At 36.2% G+C, this 24,914-nt stretch overlaps 1 protein-coding gene across 6 annotated transcripts in view; it reads left to right on the forward strand.

Moving 5' to 3' along the window:
- Positions 1–20: 20 nt before the first annotated feature.
- The window catches only part of PARG (poly(ADP-ribose) glycohydrolase), a 124,404-nt gene continuing 99,510 nt past the window's right edge, over positions 21–24,914 (forward strand). For 2 of the 6 annotated variants that reach the window (XR_009053916.1, XR_009053917.1), the window contains exons 1-7: positions 21–510; positions 7,512–7,578; positions 8,181–9,164; positions 10,067–10,250; positions 15,010–15,132; positions 15,266–15,349; positions 19,129–19,203. Coding sequence is in view for 4 of the 6 variants with exons in the window: in XM_057736417.1 (XP_057592400.1) it covers positions 291–510; positions 7,512–7,578; positions 8,181–9,164; positions 10,067–10,250; positions 15,010–15,132; positions 15,266–15,349; positions 19,129–19,203 (1,737 nt within the window). In the remaining 2 variants the exon portion in view is untranslated. Of the gene's footprint in view, positions 511–7,511; positions 7,579–8,180; positions 9,165–9,734; positions 9,792–9,944; positions 9,988–10,066; positions 10,251–15,009; positions 15,133–15,265; positions 15,350–19,128; positions 19,204–24,914 lie in introns of those variants that run through there. The other 4 variants (XM_057736417.1, XM_057736419.1, XM_057736420.1 and 1 more) reach the window with 4 other exon arrangements.

A 24,914-nucleotide genomic window follows, 5' to 3' on the forward strand; every position in this document is an offset into this window, starting at 1 on the left:
GCGTACGTCCCGGAAGCCGGAAGCGCCTGACGGCAGCTTTCCGGTGGTGGGAAAGTGAACGAAGCCGGAATCAAAGCGGCGTATCTTTGAGGCAGGTGGGGCGCCTGTGAAAGAGGGAAGGCAGGCGACTGGCTAGGGCCTGGCCCGAGAGTCCGGCAGAGCAGCAGCTGCAGAAGCAGGCAGCGGCAGAGAGGGCATGGTGCCGGGAGGCGCCGTCCGTCCCTCCCAGGGTTAGTGAATGAGGCTCTCCGCCCGGGCTAGCCCGGGGACTGTGCCCTGCGGGTCCCAGCATGAGCGCGGGCCCCGGCTGTGAGCCCTGCACCAAGAGACCCCGCTGGGGCGCCGCTGCAACTTCTCCGCCGGCCGCCTCGGACGCCCGGAGCTTCAGCGGCAGGCAGAGGCGCGTCCTACATTCCAAGGACGCTCCGGTGCAGTTCAGGGTCCCGCCGTCCTCGTCAGGCTGCCTCCCGGGGCGGGCGGGACCGCACAGAGGCAGCGCCACCTCGCTTGGTACGTGGGGGAAATAAAGCTCTTTATCCTTTGCCTCGGCCCAAACCTCTTCTTCGTCTTTGTCTGAGGAGCCAGAGACTCCAGTACCGTGCCCCTCCCCCCCCCCCCCCCCCCCCCGCTTTTCTGGTCCCGTAGGCACCACTCTGAACTCTTAGGTCCCCTTGCTGAGGCACCAAAGCCACTAGTGGGAGAATGGTGCCGGGTTTTCCCCATGGCGATTGGTGGCGTGAGAAACCCCGATGAGCCGTCACTCACAGGGAGGGAAGTGTAGGATACTCCACTTGTTTGCATTTTTCAGGTTTGATTGAGAAATTGCCTTAGTCGTTAACGAGATTTAATTGTGTATATGAAGCTTCAGCCTCTAGATGGAAAGAAAGCTACAAAGTAAATCACAGCTTATCTCAATTTAGATTCTAGGTCCCTGGGTGCAGAACTGTTAGTCTTAACTGGTATTATGCTTGTCTCTGGCATACACTGTTGAACAAAAGTAACTTGGTCTCTGTCTTCAGATCCCAAAATCTATCAGGAGAGGTAGACAATTATGGAAGTCAACATAATAAAGGGTAGTGAATGTTCCATTTCACGAAAGAACAGAGTGTTATGGTAGACGTCAACTGTACCTAATCCAGTTTGTGGGATCAAAGATACTCTCACGAAGCCAGAAGATAAGAATCTTATTCTGAGGACTAGAGGAGTGATGAGTTAGCTAGATGAAGAGAAGTTAATGAAGTGATCCCAAAGCGCAGCTGATACATATTGTCTACAGGGGAGAGTTGAGAGATGGGGTTGCAGAGAGATAGGCAAAGATCAGATCATAGTGGGCGATGTGAAGGGTTTTGAACTTTGTTTCTAAGGGCAATGAGAAACTATTAAAGGGTTTCAGTAGGGGAGTGACTTGATTGGATATATGTTTTTTAAATATATGTATATTTATTAAAAACACATTTTAAAGGTCTTTGTGGCTGCTGTGTGCAAAATGAAGAATGAAAGTAAACAAGTACAGACCCAAGACTAGTTAAGGAGTTAGTCTAGATGGGAGATAATGATGGTTAATACTTGGTTGCAGGCAGTAGGAAGGGGGAAAAGTGGATGGATTTAGGAGAGAATGGGATACGTGGGTTTGTACCTCATAAGAAATATATCTGTGCTGGAAATACAGATTTGGGAATTCTTGTCATATACACCATAATTGATGCTGTGGAAGTAGATTAGATAGTATAAAACATGTAGCGAAAATAAAGGTGACCTAGGACAGAAACTTTAGGAAGACCGCCATTTTAGAGTAGACTGAAGAGAAGCAGCCAGAGAAGTAGGAGGAAAGCCTGGCTTTTGTTGTGTCATGCAAGGACAAGAGCATTTCAAAAAGAATACGTTGGACAACAGTATAAAAGAATGGGCAGGAGTTAGGCAGTCCTCTCATGAATGGTGTACACTTAGTTCTCTCAGGACTTAGAGGCAATGGGGAGCAGACCTGCACTAAGTATTGAAGGATGAGCAGGATTTGCTGTATAAAGCAAGGAGAGAAGAAATTATATAGGCTGAGGGAACAGCATGTACAAAAGGTGGCTTGACAGGAGCACGGAATGACAAGACTGTCAATTGAAGCTGGGAAGGGGAGCAAGAGCTTATTTATGGACAAACTTAAATGACATTTCCAGGAGTTTGGGCTTTATTCTGTGGTTTATGGGGCGCCACTAAAAAGCTTGTAAGCATGTGGTTAATATTTTAGAAAAGATGGCTTAGGCAGTGATCTTTGGAGCTTTCTGATTGCAACCCACAGTATAAATTTCACCTGGTACACAGAGTAAGCAATATATATATATCTGCTGATAAATGTGCCATATTTATAACAGACAAATGTTTCATGAAATGCTACTTACCTTTACTATGTGTGATGCATTATCATATTGTGTGTACTATTTCATTAAAAAATGTTGATCATTCGTAGTTTGTGGAACACTGGGTTAGAGAAAGTCAAGACTGTAGACAAGGAGACCAGTTGTAGAAAACAAATGCAGGTGCCCAGTGAGTAATGTAACCATTTATTTAATATTGGTGCTATTTTGAAGATGGGGAGGAAGAGATAGGTTTAAGATTTAGGAAATAGATTGCAGAGGACTGTTATCTCACTTCTGTAACAGGCCAATTTGTGGTCCTATTAACCTTATTTGCATGTAAAGGAAGAGGAGTGAGTTCGAGATGATGGGGAGCTGTCACTCCTCACTGATTGGATCTTCTGATTTTCTGCAGAAGAGGAAGTGAATTAATACTCGGGCTGTACTTGTGCATGTGTATAAATATTTTCTGTATACCTGGCACGGGACACCAAGTAACAAAATGTTCAAAGTCTAAATTTGTATCAAAATCTATTGTTTGAGATTTTGGAATTCTTTTAGGAACTTAGTATTTAAAATGTTTTTATGTAGTCATCTTAGGAGATGTGAGATAGGGAAGTGGATATTTATTCAGTATCTTAAAATTTAGTGTTATTTATCTTCTTGGGCATGTTTCTTATACTGATTGAAATCTGCAAACCTGCGCATAGGCAGAACTCAGCATGCTATTCACATTCCGATGAGGTTTATCCAGTTGTGTTGCTATAGGAGCTCCCCTTTTTTGCCTGTTATAACTACCTAGAGCTTCTCTCCTCACTCCAGGGATTGTCTGAGTGTAGGTCAGTGGTGGGTGGGTGGGGGACTGAGCTGCCTTGTCCCCCCCATCCCCCTTATCATTCTTTCATCCTCGATGCTATCAAAAGCATCTTCAAACCTCTTTCCTCTTCTCAAAACTCTCCCACTGTCCATTGCTCTTTGGTCTCACCATATTCTTCTTTCCCATGCCTTATCTTGCTGCTGGACGAAAGAGGCTGTTTGTAAAGGTGGGGTGTTCCTTTAAATGCAGGTGAATTTTACTGCGTTTTGTGCCTTTTGCCTGTATCTCTAGCACCTAGTTGAATTATTTGCTCATTGAAATATGTTGGTTACTGAGTGAGGTTACTGATGAAATTATGTGTAAATGGTGTGAAGTCAGTAAAGTTGGAGAACTACTGATCTCAGTGAAAAAAGAGATTGCATGGAAATGTTAGTACAGAATATGTTGTTTCTGCTTTGTGAGACTGGACATTTAATATTTTCTCTCACTGATCCACATAAGCCTTGGAAATAGGTATTGTTAACCCCAATTTATATGTGAGGGAATAAAGGCTCAAAGAAATGAAGTACATACTAGTAAGTGACTGAGCAAAGATCTCAGTCCAAGATTTTGTTTGATTTCAGATCTTGTGTCTATTGATATTTCATCACCTCCTATTGCCTCTCTTTTTTGTTTGCTGTGATTACTTCTAGTTAAAAGAAAGAAGTTCCCCAGAACCTGGGACGCATCTTTCTATGCTTACTTCAGGAATAAGAGGGGTACAACTGAAACAGTCCTGTGATGTATTGTGAAAGAAACCTTTGGAAGCCGGAAGTAGTGGTATTGGAAAGAGAAGTAGGCTATCCTTTCTCTGGGGTCCTCAAAAGGACTGAGGATTGTTTTAGTAGCAGGAAATATGGATTCCTCACCTCTTACTTCTCCTCCTTCATACCCTGTTCTCAGGCTTCAGGAATTATAATAGGAAGCCTGAAGCTAGAGAGAACACATCCTCAGTGTCAGAGATGCAAGAGAGAGCCACTGCACTGCGACACTCTGCACAGTTTTTTAGGATATGATATTGCACGCACTCTTTAGGTTCTTTAGGCTTGTCATCATAGTGCCATGCTTCATGTGTGTTACAGGAACCTAGCCATTGCATACCACTGAATCTTTACATTTATGGAAAAAGGTATTTTAAATTATAAACGGACCCCCAAAATGAATTTTTTGGCTCATTGCTCATTTTGAAGATTTTCTATACTTTCTGTGTTTGATATAAGGAAATTAACTAGAGAGAAAAAGTCTCAGAATCAGGTGGTTTATCCTCTTACTCCCTTGTGACTGAAGCTAATTTTTTCTCTGTAGAAGTATTAACTTAATAAAATCACTAAGGTGGTATTCAACAAGAAATATCAAATATATATATATAATTTTTGTGATAGAAATGATTTTAAAAATGCTAATAAAAGATTTCGCTTAGTTAGAATGTCAGTATTTTGTGGAAAGTGTAAATGTATGGAAAGTGTAAATGGCACTCAGATACAGTGATAAATAAATTGTTGATTTTCATATATTTGGAATGGCATCTCATGTTATGCCGTTTTAGGGGACATAGGTAAATAAGAAGAGTTTATGACCTAAGGTGCCTAGATTCTTACATTGCAGTTTAGACAGCAGTTGAGAATGTTCAAGGTTTTCTTATACTAAAATATTATATACATGTAATCCATATGCAGTACATTAACTTTTAAAAGCATACTTAAATTTCTAATGTTTATATAAATTGTGATTGCATTTATTTATATTACATGGCCCTTACTGAAACATCAGTTTTACTTTTGCTACTGTCTGCTGGTCATTTCTATCTAGTTATCTCTTTGGCATTTCAAATTTAGTGTGTTCAGTATCGACCCAATCATATTTTCCCCCTAAATCCAGTTCTCTTATATTCTACATTTCTGTTTAACGTTGTAATCATCTTTCAAGTCTCAAGCAGAAAGCTTAGTGTCATTTTTAACTTCTCCTATTGTGCAGTCTGTAATGGCTCTCACTTCTCAACTTTTATTCTCTATCCTCACAAGGACTAGTTTTGGATCTTGACCAACAGTTCTTCAACCTTGCTGATCATCAAAATCATTTTTTGAAAAAAAATAGATTATAGCTCCCCTCATACCTCCATCATCACATGTAGATTTTGATTCAGAAGGTCTAGGTGTGGCCCTTGGATCCATTTGTTGTCAGCCTGCTGATGATTCAGATGGTTTGGGAACCACTGAGCTAGACCAATACCTTCCTTACTGGCTTCTCCTGACAGGCTCTTCCTTCTTGTCTCTTCACATCTGCCTTCCAGGCTGTGTATCCTGCCTCCCAGATTTGAATTCTGGCATTACAGCTCTGAGTGTTACTTTTGATACTTTTTTGTACCTCACTTTGTGGGTTATTCAGGGATCTCTATGATATGGTCCTAGCTGACTTTTCAACCATATTTTCTGTTGCGTTCTTTATATTTCTCTGCCATTGGTTCTATTGCTTCTGATTTTTCCTTTATGTGACTACATGTTTATTCTTCAAGGCACAATTCAAGGACTACTTACCAGATAATCCCACTTACTTTGGTTCCCTCAAGTAGTTTTTTCCTCAGAAATATCTTAATTTCTTATCAGGATCTCTTTTATTTTATTTTAATAATTTATTGTTATTATTTTTATTTTGGCTGTGCCATGCAGCTTGCAAGATCTCAGTTCCCTGACCAGGGATTGAACCCAGGACATGGCAGTGAAAGCACCAAATCCTAATCACTAGACCACCAGGGAACTCCCTCAGGATCTTTTTTTTTTTTTTTTAAGAACTTTTATTGAGATATAATTGACATAAAATAAACTGCACGTATTTAAAGTGTACAATTTGATATTTTTTTCTTATTAGTAATGTATATATGGCAATCCCAATCTCCCAATTCATCCCCTGCCCCTGCTTTCCACACTTGGTGTCCATATGTTTGTTCTCTATATCTGTGTCTCTATTTCTGCCTTGCAAACTGGTTGATTTGTACCATTTTTCTACATTCCGCATATATGCGTTACTGTACAATATTTGTTTTTCTGACTTACTTCACTCTGTATGACAGTCTCTAGGTCCATCCGTGTCTCTACAAATGTCTCAATTTCATTCCTTTTTATGGCTAATATTCCATTGTATATATATATATATACCACATCTTCTTTATCCATTCATCTGCTGATGGACATTTAGATTGCTTCCATGTCCTGGCTATTGTAAATAGTGCTGCAGTGAACATTGAGGTGCATGTGTCTTTTTGGATTATGGTTTTCTCTGGGTATATGCCCAGCAGTGGGATTGCTGGGTCATATGGTAATTCTATTTTTAGTTTTTCAAGGAACCCCATACTGTTCTCTATAGTGGCTGTATCAATTTACATTCCCACCAACAGTGCAAGAGGGTTCCCTTTTCTCCACACCCTTTCCAGCATTTGTTTGTAGATTTTCTGAGGATGCCCATGTTAACCGATGTGAGGTGATACCTCATTGTAGTTTTGATTTGCATTTGTCTAATAATTGGTGATGTTGGGCAGCTTTTCATGTGCCTCTTGGCCATCTGTATGTCTTCTTTGGTGAAATGCCTATTTAGGTCTTCTGCCCATTTTTTGATTGGGTTGTTTTTTTGACATTGAGCTTCATGAACTGTTTATATATTTTGGAAATTAATCCTTTGTTGATTCGTTTGTAAATATTTTCTCCCATTCTGAGGGTTGCCTTTTTGTCTTGCTTATAGTTTCCTTTGCTATGCAGAAGCTTTGAAGTTTCATTAGGTCCCACTTATTTATCTTTGTTTTTATTTCCATTACTCTAGGAGGTAGGTCAAAAAAGGGTCTCTTTTAATACTAGTGATAATTAAGAACTAATATTTACTGAGCATATATCAGATAGTGCCCTAAACACTTTGCAATGGTTACTATTTAATTTAAACATCACGATAACCCCAGGAGAGATACTATTAATTTGCATGTTTACTAATAAGAAATCTGAGACACAGAGAAATGGCTCTTCACAGTCACACAGGAATCCAGTAGGAGAGCCAGGATTTGGATCTAGGTAATCTGATTTCAGAGCCTGTACTCTCATCCATTAGGCCATACCAATTCTTTTAGGGTCTGGTCACTTTCTCTTCCATGCCAAATATATATTTATATTTCTGTATTATCTCCCATTGCCTGAGTGGGGAAGGAGTGACTAATATTAGTTTAATCCACAAAACTAGCATAATGCCTTACATGTATTTATGCTGCTATAGGTATTTTCTCTTTGAACGTATGCATGCACATACATTAATTTTTTTTCTTTTTTTTACAGTTTTCAAACAAAAGACTATTACCAGTTGGATGGACACTAAAGGAATCAAGACAGCTGAATCAGAAAGGTATAGAAATATGCCTATATAGACAAATGAATAACATGCTATATGGATGTTTTATCATGCTTCATGCTCTTTTTTCTCCTTTTTGCTTTCCCATTTTCTTTATCTACATTTCAGTTAATAAATAAGAATTTTTAAGAGTTTCCTAAGTGCAAGGGATGGTCTAATATACTTGAGATACAGTGATGAAAGAGGAACTGTCTCTGTCTTTAAGATACTTATAGTGTAGTGGTTCTGACAGACACCAAAACACATGGTGTGATGAATGTAACAGTAAAGGTATAAACAAGGTATGGTGGTGGTTAGCATATAGAACAGAGAGTCAGCCTTATCTTTGCAGGGAAGACTGCACAGGAGGCGAATGAAGTTTAACACTGCACTCTGGCAGGTGTTTGCCAGGCACACAGTTGGGGAAAGGGCATTATAGGCGTATATGCAAAAACATAGACTCACGAAAGAGCATGCTGTATGCACAGGTAATCACAAGTAATTTAATTATTGCTGTGACATTGTAGGAGTGTGTTTGGGTAAGTGATTTTTTTGCATCATAATTCTCTCTGTTGTATCATAAGTTTTGTTGTATCATTCTTTCTGTTTTTTTGTAGTTTGCATAGTAAAGAAAACAACAATACAAGAGAAGAATCCATGATGAGTTCTGTACAAAAAGATAACTTTTATCAACATAACATGGAAAAATTAGAAAATGTTTCTCAGCTAGGTTTTGATAAATCACCAGTTGAAAAAAGTACACAATATTTGAACCAGCATCAGACTGCAGCTGTGTGTAAGTGGCAAAGTGAAGGGAAACATTCAGAGCAGCTTTTGGAAAGTGAACCTCCAACAGTAACTCTGGTACCAGAGCAGTTCAGTAATGCTAACGTTGATCAGTCATCCCAAAATGATGATCACAGTGACACAAATAGTGAGGAGAGTAGAGATAATCAACAATTTTTGACACCTGTAAAGCTTGTGAATGCAAAGCAGACAACAGAAGCTGAACAGGGCGTAGGAGCCAGAAGCCACCAGAAGTGCAGTAAGGCTTGCCATCCTGCAGAAGACTGTGTGGGGTGTCAGCAGGAAGAGACAGATGTGGTGCCAGAGAGCCCCTTGTCAGATATTGGCTCTGAGGATGTTGGTACTGGACTGAAAAATGCCAACAAATTGAGTAGACGAGAAAGTAGCCTAGGAAATTCTCCTCCATTTGAGAAAGAAAGTGAACCCGAGTCACCAATGGATGTAGATAATTCCAAAAATAGTTGTCAGGGCTCAGAAGCAGATGAAGAGACCAGTCCAGGTTTTGATGAACAGGAAGATAGCAGTTCCACCCAAACAGCAAGTAAACCTTCAAGGTTCCAAGCGAGAGAAACTGACACTGAATTGAGGAAACGGTCCTCTGCTAAGGGGGGTGAGATTCGATTACATTTCCAATTTGAAGGAGAGAGTCGCACTGGAATGAATGATATAAATGTCAAACTACCTGGAAGTACTTCTAGCCTGAATGTAGAGTGCAGAAATTCTAAGCAACATGGGAAAAAGGATTCTAAAATCACAGATCATTTCATGAGAATACCCAAAACAGAGGACAAAAGGTAATTTTTGCCATCAAGAATATCTTCAATAGTGTAATATGTTTTCTAATTTTGTAAGGGGAGGGGGTTAATAAAGTTATGGTTTACATTGAAACAAAGAAATAGTTGTTTTTCTTATTATTTATGCTAAATTTAAACTTAAGACTCAAAATGTTAAATTCTAAATATCCCAGAAACAGAAAACAAGAAGTAAATAAATAGTTAATCAGATTTTAGTTTCATGAACTTCTGAGATTTATGGGAATTACTAGAACATAAGTATGATAGTAACTACTGTTTTCTTAGGCCACTGTTTATGTACTTTCTCTAATACTCTGATAGTCAGACAGGTGGTATTGTGCTCACTTAACAAATGAGAAAACTGAGATTTGGGTTAGAGAATTCACTGAAATTATATAACTTGTGGATAGTAAAGCTGAGATTTAAATCCCAGTCTGTCTGATTACAAAAAAATGTAAATAAAAATTATGTTTTTGCAATTATCCCATAGATGTCTTAAAGCCCACTGCATAATCTTTGTGATCTCTTAGGCAAGCATGCCATAGTAAATTCACTTCACTGAAAATTACTGTCTAGAGTCCTGAGAAGAAGGTGGCTGATACTGTGAATCATGACTCATTTGGCAGTGTACGTATTTTTACATGGTCCCTATTTTCAGAAGGTGATTTACATGTGTTTGGAAATTCCTTCCACAGACTATTGAAAATAAGCTCTTGGGTTTTACTGTAAGCCTTATAAGTTTTTTTGTTGTTTTGTTTTTGTTTTTTTCTAAATACCAAGGAGAAAGAGCAAGTTTGGCACATTTTAAACAATAATGTTCTGGGTAAGTTTTTTCACTTGTGTATCTAAGTAAATTTAAACGGTAAGTGGTTTGTGACTGAATACATTTGTTTTGATCTTAGAAAAGAACAATGTGAAATCAAACATCAAAGAACAGAAAGGAAGATCCCTAAATACATTCCACCTCACCTTTCTCCAGATAAGAAATGGCTTGGAACTCCTATTGAGGAGATGAGAAGAATGCCAAGGTGTGGGATCCGGCTGCCTCCCTTGAGACCATCTGCCAGTCACACAGTGACTATTCGGGTAGGTGTTACCTCTTACTGATAAAGAGAGACGATGCTAAGTCTTAATTTATTGTGATAGTTATAAATATGAAAAACAGACCAAGGCATAGAAAGTGCTTCTCTTTTCTGCATATATAGAGTACTGAGAAGTCTACAGAATGGAGAAATATAATGATAGCTTACTTAACACGGTACTTAACAGACCCATAAGAGGAATCATTGTTCTCTGATGAGGGAATTGAATTTTTCTGTATTTTTAAGAACATTTATTGGATTAAAAAAAAATTAAATTGACAATATTTATTGAGTACCCACTACATGTTAGGTACTAAAATTCAAAGTTGTATGTGGTTCAGTATCCTCAAATCATTGTTCAATTTTACCCTCTTTTCTGAGCTCTAGATTCTTCTAGACATGTCTGTCACTGTCCCACAGGTATCTCAAGCTCAACATTTCTAAATCCAACCTCATTTTAAAAAACTGTGGTTAAATACACATAATGTATATATACCATCTTAACCATTTTTAAGTGTACATTTTAGTGGCATTAAGTGCATTCACAATGTTGTACAACTGTTACCACTATTCATTTCCAGAAATGTTTCATCTTCCCACACAGAAACTACCTACTAAACAATAACTTCCCATTCCTCACTAACCCCTGGTAACCTCTTTCATACTTTGCATGGGTTCTTTTTTTTTTTTTTTCTTAAAAAAAGTAACAACTTTATTGAGGTATATAAAATTTATCCATTTTAAGTGCTCAGTTTAGTGATACTTAGTTAACTTTCTGAGTTAGGCAACCATCACCATAATCCAATTTTAGAAGATTTCTGTCACTCATAGAGCAGTTTTAAATACTCATCTCTGGGAAATTCCCTGGTGGTCAAGTGGGTAGGACTCAGCACTTTCACCGCTGTGGGCCTGGGTTTGATCCATGGTCGGAGAATTCAGATCCCACAAGCCACATGATGTGGCCAAAAAAACAAACAAAAAAAACCCATACAGGATTAAGTATTCATCTCATTTGTTAGACAGACTCTGTATTAGATTTCACAAGGGCTACTTAAAAAAATCCCTTTTCTTATACAACTTATTCTACATATGATTAAATATTTTGAAATACAGAATTCATTAGCGTGGTTAGGTAGCAGCAACATTAAGAAAGGTGGTGGGGTTTGAGCTGAGCTCCTAAAGATGAGAAGAAATTTCTGAGGTGGAGTTAGTAAGGCAAGGGAATTCTAGACAGATGCATAACCTTTATAGGAAAAGGCTGTGTGCTTAAAAACTATTTGTTTTAGAAATGAAAAACAATTGATTTGCTAGAACTGAGAATTTGGATGGGAAATGGTAGAAGACTTGAAAAATGGATTTGGTCCATATTGTAGAGGGCTTCAGGTGCCAGGAACTGGACTTGAGTCTATAGGATTGGAAGTCATTAAAATGTCTGTGTGACAATAATAGTACTGTATGTATAGCAAGATTGATCTGACAGCTGTGTGTAAGGAAAACTGAAGGATACGTTGGAAGCAGGGAAAGGTAATGTAAGAGCTCAGATAAGAGACGAAAAGTAAAGAGACATTAATTATCAAATTGTGCTGCATCAGAGTGGTTCAGGGGGTCTTTTGAAATTGACTCAAGTTTCTTTTCTAAATTATATTTTTAACTATGAAAAACTTGTAGTAAAACAACTAACAAATGCGCCCAAATTTAGAAATGCTTAATATCAGATTTTAACCAGCAGATTTTACCAAGAGAACTCACTTTTGTGCAGATCATAGAATCAAGGTTCTCTTGCCACTGCTGTTTGACTGAAGAATTTCCTTAAGCATCAAAATAGCAGTTAAAAAAAGTTACCATTTGCAACTATTTAGGTGTGTGAATAGGATTTTCTTAATTCTGGATAGGAGATATAAACATAAATAGTAGTTTGATGTAAGCTTTAGCTGTCATCTCTAACTCGTAGTTTCAGATTTTATAGTCCTTAAAATAGCCTCATTGCTAGTGATGTTAGAATAAGTAAAGTTACTGTAGTAAATCATATTTACTAAGATAGCTTATATTTAAATATAATGATTTTGTATCAGATTTCATGGGGAAAAAAATTTCTCCTATTTAAAAGAGTTTGGAAATGAGACAGGGTAATAATAACTGGGAATAAAAGAGAATAAATGGTTGCATTGTTCTGAGGTAATATTGATAGGACGTGGTGAATTCTTAAGTACGAGTGATAAGGGAGAAGGAGGTATTGATAATGTGTGTAAAGTTAAGAAAAGGCTTGGATGACTGACAAGATGTTAATGGTGAAGATGTGGAGAAAAGGTTGATCAGGGGAAGTAAGTGATTTTGATTTTTCCTGCTTCCTCTCTGCCACTGCCCACAAAGAAAACCTGAAGCATCTTATACCATCATTACTTAATCTCTGTAACTACTATTTATTTATTGTTAGATATCCAATGAATTTATAAAAGTTTTATTTTATTACAAAAGTAGTGCAGGGTCAGTGGGGAAAACAAAAAGCAACTGTTATGTGAAAACATATACCTCAGGAAACCCAAGTGTCTCGGTTCTATTCCCAGAGTTTAACAATTTGGTGTATTTTCTTCTAGATTCTTTTTCCTGAGTATGGTAATATGATATATGTATAATTAATAGTTATTAAATAGGCAGTCCTTAGTTACACTTCTAAGATGCCAGATATTAATAGTTACAGAATTTAATAAAATAAAGCTGGTATTTAGCGTTAGAAATGTCAGTCTGAAACTGCATGGACATCATAGTTAGTGCTTGATTGTAAATGTATGCACTCACACACACATTCACACACAAACATCTATACACATATAGGCAAACACACATGTAGATGCATGTACTACATGATTGTGCACACACATTAGACAGACAGACATTAAAAGCATACTCATATATGTGTTCCCCTGTGTGTGAAGCTCTACTGGTACCTGTTTTTGTCACCTCAGATTACATGGAACATTTTTACAAAATCACTTTTGGGGTCCCCATATGGAGGTGAAAATACTTTTGGCATGTTGATGACGCAGCCACTTTTGCCTCTTGACCATTCTTTATTCTTTCCTCCTTAAAATATTCTCATCCTTTCGTTTCCTTGACACCATAGAATCCTGAGTTTCTTCCTACCTCCTTAAGCCACTTTTTATGTTGCTTTTAGCTTTTTTTCTGTATGTGGCCCTTAAACGTTGTTGAAGTTCCCCACGGCTTTTTCATAGGTCCTCTTATCTTCTCTTTTGGTAGTCTTATACACACTTATGGTTTTAATGATTATCTATATAAATGGCCTACAGATTTATTTCTTTTGGGTTGCAGACTTTTAATGAAGCTGCCTATTTGACAGTCTTTCGTTCCATAGGCTGTTCCCTTTCTTTGTTCCCTCCACCTTTTCCTACTTCTTTTTATCTTTTGGAGTTGAGCTCAATTGCTACTTCCTCAAAGAATCCTTCACTAAGCTCACCAGATAAGCTAAAATTGTCTAGAAAGGTTCTTATGACACTATGAACCTCTTATTTATAGCATCATACAGTTGAAATTTTATATTTATTTATGTGATTATTTGATGATCTACAGTGAAGTTCTGATTCATGCTATAGCATGGATGAACCTTGAAAACATTATGCTAAGTGAGAGGCCGGACACAAAAGATCACATTTTGTGTGATTCCATTTATATGATATGTCCAGATTAGGCAAAATGTAAAACTTTTTTGTTTTAAAGTATCTTCTTCCTCAGACATTTGCCTAATGCTTATTATAAGTAGCATGTGTTGTGTATACACACACACACATATACATACATACACATGTATGTGTATATTTACATATACAGTTGACCCTTGAACAACTTGAGGGTTAGGGGTGCTGACCCTCTGGGCAGTCAAAAATGTGAGTATAACTTTACAGTTGACCCTCCATAATCTGAGGTTCCACATCCACAGATTCAATCAACTGTTGGTTGTGTGGTGCTGTAGTATGTATTTATTGAGAAAGATCGTTGTATAAAGTGCACCTGTGCAGTTCAAACCCATGTTGTTCAAGGATCAACTGTATGTATGTAAATACTTAGACATATTAAAAATACATGTGTCAGGCTCTGTTGTAAATATTTAAAATGCAAAGTTAATATAGTTATTATTCTCAAGAAGTTTAGAGTCTAGTGGGGGAAGGGAAAAAAGTGCTCTAGTATGATAATGATCAAATAAAACGAGAGAATAAACTTACTGCCTATTAGAAAGTTTTTAAAGACTTCTTAGAGGAAATGAAAATTGAGCTGAGTCTTGAAGGTCAGAATAGATGTTTAACCAGATAGTGTTTGGGATAAGAGGATGTTAAAAACTGGAATCATTTGGAATCAAAGTGTAGGCAGAGGGGAGCCATTATAGGATTAGAAGCTTGGGGATACTTTAGAAAGATAATGTTATTCCCAAGTGGGGATAAGGGTTTTGTGGGGGATGAATGTGTTTGGAGCAGTTGGAGTTAGGGAGACGGATAGAAAGCTGTTGCCAGAAATTCAGGCAAGGAATAATGAGGACCAGGAGGCTGGATGGGATGAAGAAAGAATGCCTAGAACATGGTGACTTGGAAACTGATTAATTGGTGGTAAGGAGTGGGAACAACTGAAAAAGACTTGAGATTTCTTGCCTAGGAGCTGGTCTGTATTTTATAGCATTTGCTTTGGCTGCTTTCTTTGGATTATTTTGTAGAAGATATGCCTACTTTTTATGCACTTACAGTTTTCTTGTATTTCAGGTAGATCTTTTGCGAGCAGGAGAAGTTCCTAAACCTTTTCCGACACATTTTAAAGATTTGTGGGACAACAAGCATGTTAAAATGCCTTGCTCAGAACAAAACTTGTACCCTGTGGAAGATGAGGTAAGAACAAAACTGAACAGAACTGATGTTCTTTTAGTATCTGAGAGGTATTTTAATACTTGCTGTTTGACTTCTGATTCTACCATGTGAAAGAACTTGGAATAGTTTCCTCATGTTTTTCTTTTCCTTAAAGAACGGTGAGCGAACTGCAGGGAGCCGGTGGGAGCTCATTCAGACTGCACTTCTCAACAAATTCACTCGACCCCAAAACCTGAAGGTGTGTTCTTTTGCTATTCTTGTCTTGCTTGTAGTTCTTAGAGATGGGCTCTGGTATCCTCCCTCAGAGACATTTTTTGATCTTTAATAAACTTAGGTAACAGCATTATTTATATGCAAAGTGCCTGCTTTCTGAGGAACTCTCTTTAGAGACATTGTTGGTTTACACTCCATCACTAGGAAATGAGTAGAAGAATTGAGAGTTGTAAATGACTTGCCTGGAGCCACACAGCATAATTTGGAGAACCAGGAATAAGACCTCTGTTTCTTGATTCCCCATCCAATTTCCTTTGGTCCTGGCTTCTCTGTTATTTTTGTTTTAGAATTATCATGCTTCTGAAATGTCTTTAAAAGTAAGTCAGGGAAGAATAATGACTTTAGCATTGTTTGCCTGAAGGGTAGCTGAGTTTCCTAATGATTAAAGTATACATTAAGCATTCTACTTTTTATTGCTCTTAATATAGCTTCTAGCAGTTTCATAATTTATTAATCTTATATTTTGGCAATAATTTATTTTTTGATTTAAAAAATATTTAAGACTGTAAGGGCAACCATTAGATTGTTTTTTCTCATATTTAAAATATGAGTGAGTATGTTTATTTTTGGCACTATAGCCTTATATAAACTTAAAGTTTTTATAACTATAAACAGACTTTTTTATACTTCTGTGAAAATGGGCTTCATTTTCTTTGAGAGACTTGTGTATAGTTTCTCAGGTTTTATACTGTTCTTTTCATTTCACTTACGAGTTATTCTTAAACTTTCTATACCTTTCCTGTAGCTCCTTTTTTTTCCCTTTACAAGAAAACCAGTGGTTTGCTGTACCATAATATATTCTAAAAATTTCATTTCTTAGGGACAATATTTCTCAATCTTGTAATTCTTTTAAATGGGAGTAATTCTTAGGGTCTGCCAGAGTTTACTTATTGTTAATATGTTAATTACATATGTGCAAACATAAAAGTTAAGTATAAACTCTACGCTTGTAGTGTCCAGCTGTGTCAGTTTGGTTTTTTCCATTTTAAACATTATGACCCATCATTTGCACTGTGTTCATTATCATGTGAAAAGAATTTGTAATCAGTATTTCTTCTTTGCACAGAAGGTTTTTAACCGCTGATCTGAGCCTCAAAATAGTATGCTGAGAAACTTAAAAAAAAAAATACTGTGTAAAGAAAACATTCTTTGTATTTACTACTTTTTTTAAAACTAATCTCAAACAGTTGGTGGGTTTTGGTAGAGGCAAAGATGGGATCTGTATGCAGAACATCAGCTTGCAAATAAATATGATAGTGACCACTTTGGTCCAGGTTTTTTAGACTTTGACATTCCTATACTGCAGTGCATCTTAGGATGGCTCAGTCTTTCCACCATTTTTATGTATTTAAAATACCAGCTTTCATTTCTACAATGTATCATTTTTTGGGCTTTGTATTCATTCCAAAACCACAACTATAAACTCACAAACACAAGCAGGCCAATCAAGAATACTACAGACTCCATTTGAAAAACACTGACTTAGGGCCTTTATGGCCTTACAAACAGGATTATTTAAGAATTTACATATTTTTTCTTTAAACACAAATGAAGAATAATCAGTGTTCTAAATTACATTGCTTCTCTAATCTGAATTTCCCTTTCTTGTTTATGGTAGAGTCAACAGAATAGAGTAATCCACTGAGATTTTCTTCTCTCTGCTTATGGAAATTGTTACTTTTGCTGAAAGAATACTATGAGAGGGAGGGGGAGACATTCAATCCCTCTTATTGAATATAATGATGTTTTTGCTGTATTTATGCCATTTGATGTTGAATTAGAGGGATTAGAGATGTTAAAGATTTAAAAAAGGAACAGTGTCCTCAAAAGTTGATTTACACTGTAATATTTCTGTGAATAATGTCTCATAATTTGCAAAGAACGGACTTCTTTGTGCTTTAACTCGTGCTTATTATGAATTATGGACTGAAAAAAAGTCATTCAGCTAAGATTACTGTATAGAGTAGCATTCAGTTTTTCTGGTGATAGATCTCATGGTGGACTACTTCTGAGACTTGAAGACTGAAATAAAAGTAAATATTAGTTAGGAGTTAATGCTAATTATAAAACTCCATTAAAGAATTAGAATGTAAATGCTATTCAGAATGTTTTTCCTTACCAACTTTGAGGAATAATTTACGTATAAGAAAGTACATCCTTTTAAAGAATGTAATTTGATGAGGTATGACATTTGCTTATACCCTTGAAGCCCCCACTGCGGCCAAGATACAAGGACATTCCTGTCACCCCTCAAAGATTCTTTTTACTCATTTGTGGTCAGTTTTCCTTTTTCTGCATTGGCCCCAGGCAACTGTTGCTCTGTCTTTTTTTTTTTTTTTAAACTGTAGATCAGTTTACATTTTACATGAATGGAATCATATATTATGTATGCTAGTGTGTCTGGCTTCTTGCACTTAGATGAAGATCCTTGAGATTCATCAACGTTGTTGAGTGTATCAGTAGCTTATTCCAGTGTATGCATTGTTTGTCCATTCACCTGTTGATAGACATCACTATTTAATATTTTGTTTGAGGTCCTGAAATCACATACCAGTAATTATGGAAAAAAAAATCCTTAAAATCTTTTCTTTCTGAATGGAAAATTTTGTATTATGGCTGTGAGAGTAAATTAAAACCTTTTTCTTGTCATGTTATTTCATGATTGATGCTTTTTCTTTTCCTTTTTGAAGGAACTTGGGTATATTCTTATTCCAAGTAGATAATACACATTTTGTTGGCTCATTTTTTAACCTTGGTGATGATTTATGTGGCATGAGATATTTTTCAGGAAGTTTTTTGGCAGAGTGTTAATTTTTAAAAACATCTTCAATGGTGAGGAAATTTGGAAGGTTTATAGTAATAATCCAGCACAGTGTTTTTCAAACTTAATATGCCTTCAATAAAAAAATTGGGGGATGTGTATTATGGTAATAAATGTTTTTTTTATAAATTCTACATATTTATTACTTTAGTAATTTAATATGTATTATAAAATATAATCAAAAAGAAATTTAAAAGGGTGAGATAAAATATAATTGTAAATAATAGCTCTTTTTGCATAACTAACGGTTGTCTTATGTCTACCCCATTCTGGTAACCAGGTAAAGTACTGCCTATTCAGACAGTTAAAATTATACCAGTAGATGGCGCACTAGTTTGACTTTTTGCAAAAATGTGTAATTTACATGGACTAATGGAGAAAGATAACCATTTCTGTGTAGCTTATAAAAATAATTGATAATAAAGTAAAAAAGACCATTTTAGGCTTTAAGCTAATGTTTCTCAGTCTTTTTTTCATTATTGCCCTTTTCCCTAGGGAGCCTTTTTAGAAATATTTTTTTCCTAATTTACTCTCCTAATAAAATCTTAATGCTAATACACTAAATATCTGTATATGTAGTGTGACCCTATTGAAGACCAAAAGTCACTATAATGTTTAATTTTTTTATCCCCAAGATCCAATTTTTGTCCACTTGAATTATATTGCCTCTGTTTAAAGTGCATGTTTTAGAGTAATTATGTTTTTCCCCCTATTTCTTGACCTTTCAGTATCATTTTTCTTAAGTGAGTGATGAATTAGTATGCATTCTGTTTGTTCATAGCTACTGATGTGGAGTAACTAATGGTAGGAGAAGGTTGTCCAACATCAAGAAATATACTGGAAATAGTTCATAAAGGAGCCAGGCTATTCATAGATAATTCACTTTACTATATCATGAGGTTTTGTTTATGCTTTTTCCATAGGATGCTATACTGAAATACAATGTGGCATATTCTAAGAAATGGGACTTTACAGCTTTGGTTGATTTCTGGGATAAGGTAAAAATATGCTTATTTCTTAAACTATGAAACTAATACGACAACTCTAATGGAAAAGTTTGAGAAAAATACACATAGTTCTGTCGTACTAACACCATTATCATCTTTTATTTTTGTGAGAAATATTTCCTGTTATTTTATATGCAACTAATTTTGAATTTCACTTTAGTTTCTCATAATATGCATTTTCTGTTGTATTATTTAGTCTCTCATAATATGCATTTTCTGTTGTATTATTGTACCATTTTCAGTATTATCAAATGGCTGCATAATATTTCATGACTAGATTTTGAGAATTTAATGATTCCCGTATTCTCAAACATCTAGGTTGCATCAGTTTTACCTTGTTCTCAATTACACTGTAGTAACATCTTTATATATATATATATGTATATAAATACATATATATGTTTTCCCAGATTTGATATTGTTTCTTTAGGTGATTCTCAGAAGTTAGATGGCTAGGTCAAAAGGCACAAATCTTTTATGGCCCTGGATTTATACTGTAAAATCATTTTTCCACAGGGGACTGTAGCAGTTTAGTATGCTATCAGCAATGGGTAAGAATACCACTTTGAAAGTACTGTTAGAAGAATGGGTATCATCCATTTTGAAAAACTGGCAGCATTCCTTTTTTTAAAAAAAAAATTTTATTTTGATATAATGATAGATTCACAAGAAATCGTAAAGAAATGTACAGGGAAAGTCCCATGCACGCTTCATCCTATCTTCCCCAGTGTTGATCGCTTAAATAAGTATAATACAATATCAAAACTAGGAAAGTGACGGAAGACCTTATTTAGGTTTTACCAGTTATACCTGTACTCATTTGCATGTGTAGTTATGTAACTGTAGTTTCATGTAACCAGCACCACAGTCACCATACAGAACCGTTCCATCAGCGCAGTGCTCACTGGTGCTGCCCATTATAGCCACACCAACTCCTTCGTAACTTCTGGCAACCACTAATCTGTTCTCCATCTGCGTAATTTTGTTATTTCAAAAAGGTTATAGTTTGTAACCTTTTCAAATTTGGTTCCTTTTTATTGCTAAGCAGTATTCTGTGATATCAGTATATCATAATTTAACTGTAAATGCACTTCAGGACATTTGAGTTGTTTCCAGTTTTTAGCTGTTAAAACTAAAGCTGCTGTGAACTTTTGTGTACAGTTTTTTGCATAAACAAGTTTTTATTTCTCTGGGATAAATCCCCAAGAGTGTGATGTCAAATTGTTTGATAAATGTATCTTTAGTTTTAGAAGAAACTGCCAGTATACTTTTGCTAGATAAGTAAGCCTCCCCAAAGGATGATACTTTCATATACAATCTATTTAAAAATTTTTTTATAAATTTGATTTTTCTGCCCATAGTTTAGTTATATATGTTGTATATGTTTCACTTACTAATAATAGAAACTGAAAGTAATTTTTGAAATGGAATTATTTTCAATATTTTGAATTGAAATATTTACAGTATTACACAATTTATCTTACCTAATAGAGAATAATTATTGAACTTTAAACATGTTTAGTGTTTTTTTAATTGGGGCCTTTCTCTCTGGTCTTTTTTTCAGTTAAGTAACTCTTGTGAGGTTAAGATAATAATTATTATTCCTATCGTTAATGAGTAATTATTATCTAGAAATGAACTTTCTTGGCCAAAGTGACGTAGTTTGTCCCTGGTAGGCAGTGTAACCCAATCCGTGTTCTTTCCACTATTGCCTGTGATCACAGTTTGATGTCCCTCTGCACACACCCTCCCCTCTTACTTGCTGCTCATTTTCTCTGTAATTAGAGACTGATATGCCCCCTTTCTCCGCTTTTCTCTATTGAAGTTCCGTCTCCCCAGATTCACATTTTCCTGTCCACTCCCTCCAAAATGAGATGTCACCTTTCTTTGAATTTCCATGACAAATTTTAAACTTTGTCATGGGGTACCCCCTCTCTTTGCCTTGCTTTATTTTAGATGAAATGTTGACATCCTCTGGTATGTCAGCAGTTTCTTGGGGCAGAGACTGTATCTTCCTTAGCTTTGTGTTTCCTGTGGCATCTGTACAGTGCCTTATTTATCTCAAGTGCTGTGTAAGTAGTTATGGACTAGATTTCAACAGGAGATCGAGTAGTCATATTGGTTTCCATGGTTACCAAGATTATGAGACTATTATCTAGAAGTAATGGTTTGGGTTAATAAAAATTGATGTTTCTGATTCCATCTCTCACTCCCTGCCCACACACGCAACGCGTCTAAATCAGACTCTTCCTCCTCTGAGCATTTTTAGCTAGTGATGTTCCAGTGTTCTTGTTACTTCGTTTTCTGTGACATTACTGAAGATCTGCCTGTCCTCTAGGATTGCTGGTGGTAATTCGAAAGAAAGTGGTTGGTTAATTACATGGTTAGGAATCAGACATTAAGATTATTGTGAACCCTTATTTGGGTTACAAATGAGGAAGAACCTGCAAATGTGAACATGAAATCGACAACGGTATGAGCAACACTACCACTCTCTTTTTCCAGTAGTTTTGATTATTTCTCAAAGCATTAGTGAGGTAGCGTGATACAAGCGATGGCTTTCAGATTTATTGTGTATCTGAATCCTGGAGGGCTTATTAAAAAGATTGCTGCCCACCATCCTCTCCCGAGTTTCTGATCCAGTGCGTCTGGGATCAGAGCTGAGAGTTTGCGTTTCTAGTAGGTTCCTAGGTGGTGCTGCTGCTGTTGGTCAGGGACCAAGCTTTGAGAACTGCTGGTGGAGGAAAGAGCATAGAATTAGAAATGAGAATCATGGTTCTTAGTCTCAACTCTATGTAACCTTGGGTAAGCCACGTGACCTCAGTGTTAGTTTCCTCGTTTGCTAAATTGACAAAATGACTGCTTTATTCATCTTAATGATACGTTTTAAAGCTCTGGCTAACTAGTGTATCTGAAATCACTTTTAAAATTCTGGAATGATAATCAAATATGTTGCTACTTTCTTACCTCTGAAAAGTTTGTTTTGCCTCTTTTCAAAAAGAGTTTTTTTCCATCATTAACATATCTGAATTGCAGATATATTATGTTGGAAGAAGTAAGACAATAAAAATCACGTGTGCTTTTGCTATGCCCAAACGATCACTCTTAACTTTTTTTTAAAAAATGTGATTCTATCCACCTACGCATATTGAATGTGGATTTTTTAAAATGTTACTATTTTATAGTGAACATCTTGGTGCCTGAATGTTTTGTATCATTTATTATTTACTCAGAATAGAGTCCTTGGAATATAATTATTAGATCAAAACGTATGTTGGTTTTGAGGCCTTTGATTCACATTGCCAATTTACCTTCCTAGGAGGTTGTGCCAGTTTTCAGCAGTGTGAGAGAGTCCTCCATCACCATGCCCTCCTCAGTGCATTTACTTTCCAAGTGTCATAATACATAAAGCACTCTGTATAGTACCTTCTGCAGACTCAGCTTTATCTATTTCTTAAATTTGTTGCCTAAGAAAGTATGCCTTTAAGATATTCAAGCTTCTTGGAAAAACAAATTTTGGTTAGGATAAAATAATTTTCTAACAGCTATAATGGTATCAATTTGGGATATGAGAGTTCTCCGATTTAAATGGCATTACTTCTCAAACTCAGAATAGGTAGTTTTGCTAATAAAGTGTGGGGTTTATAATATAAATTATAAATTTGAAATCACTTGCTTTTGAAGTTTGAGATCATTTTTTTCCTGGGTATATCCTTCAGATGCTACAGACCTAAAGAAATGTGTTCAGCACATTTGTTAGCATTTATTGAAGATGTGCACCAAAAGGAATATATTATTGAATTTAATCCTCAAATACTTCTGCGAAGTGTAGGTAGCACATTCAGTTTACAGAGGAAAATAGATTTAGAGAGGTTAAGTAACTTGTTCAACATTGTACAGATATTAAATGGGTGAATCTAGATTTGAACTCAGTTCAGTTCCAGCACAGAATAGGTAACCGGCAATTAGTCGTTGAATACATGAAGGACTATTAGACTCCAAAGCCTATGTTCTTTTTATTGTAGTGACGTTTCTCCTTTAAAGAACATTGAACATCTTTATATATAAGGCATTGTTCTATGAAAGTGAAGATTGACAGTCTTATGCTCAGTAAGCAGGGGGCACAGTACATGTCCATAGATGACTGTAATAATTAGGCAGAGTAAAAGAAATTTTCTTGTAGAGTTTAGTGGGTCATGGAAGGGCAAAATAATTTTGTTAGTTGGCAAACATCATAAAGGACATAGTATTTGGGTGGTAGAGTATAAAACGCGTAGAGGAGAAATAGTTAAAGGAGATATGTTGCACGAATAGCCTGTTAAACGCACAAGCTTTTCTCACTTAGCATGTTTTCAAGGTTCATGCGTGTTGTAGCAAATAACAATACTTTATACCTTTTAATGGCTAAATAATATTCTGTTGTATGAATATACCACATGTTGTTTATCCATTCATCAGTTGATGGACATTTGGGTTGTTTCCACTTTTTAGCTGTTATCAGTAATGCTGCTATTAACATTCATGTACGGGTTTTTGTGGGCATATGTTCTCAATTTTCTTGAGTATATACCTGGGAATCGCTGGGTTATGTAGTAACTCTCTGCTTAATATTTTAAGGAACTGCCCAACTGTTTTCCAAAGTGGCAGCATCATTTTACAATCCCACCAGCAATGCATAAGTGTTCTAGTTTCTCTGCATCTTAACTTATTAGTGTGTGTCCTTTGATTTTAGCCATCTCAGTTGGTGTGAAGTAGTACCTCATTGTTTGATTTGCATTTCTCTAATGACTAATGATGTTAAACATCTTTTCATGTGCTTATTGGCCATTTGCTTTTTTTTTTTTTAATTGAAGTGTAGTAGATTTACACTGTGTTAGTTTCAGGTGTATAGCAAAGTGATTTAGTTTTATATATATACATATATATATATACACACACACACAACACACATTCTTTTTCAGATTCTTCTCCATTATAGGTTATAGATATAGAATACAGTAAGTCCCCTATATACAAACAGGTTCCGTTCTGAGAGCACGTTCGTTAAGTCCAGTTTGTTCATAAGTCCAACAAAGTCAGCCTAGGTACCCAGCTAACACAATTGACTATATAGTACTGTACTATACTGTACAGTACTGTACTGCAATAGGTTTATAATACTTTTCACACAAATAATACATAAAAAATACACAAATATAAAAAATTTTTAATCTTACAGTACAGTACCTTGAAGAGTACAGTAGTACAATACAACAGCTGACATACAGGGGCACGTTTGCATCTTTGAAAGTTCACAACTTGAAGGTTCATGTGTATAGTTCCCTGTGCTATACCGTAGGTCCTTGTTGTTTATCTGTTTTATATGTAGTAGTGTGTATCTGTTAATCGCCAACTCTAAATTTATCTCTCTCTCCTCCTTTCCCCTTTAGTAACCATAAGTTTGCTTTCTGTGTCTGTGAGAGTCTATTTCTGTTTTGTAAATAAGTTCATTTGTATCATTTTGGCCACTTGCTTTTAAGAAATATCTGTTCAAATCCTTTGCCCTTTTTAAAAATTGGGTTACTTTTTGTTATTGACTTCTAAGTCTTCTCTATATATTCTAGATACAAGTTCCTTATTAGATACATGATTTGCAGGTATTTTCTCCCATTTTATGTGAGTTGTCTTTTCATTTTCTTGATGGTGTCCTGTGAAGCATAAAA

Source organism: Hippopotamus amphibius, chromosome 5 (assembly GCF_030028045.1).
Source record: "Hippopotamus amphibius kiboko isolate mHipAmp2 chromosome 5, mHipAmp2.hap2, whole genome shotgun sequence".
Lineage (NCBI taxonomy): Eukaryota > Metazoa > Chordata > Mammalia > Artiodactyla > Hippopotamidae > Hippopotamus > Hippopotamus amphibius.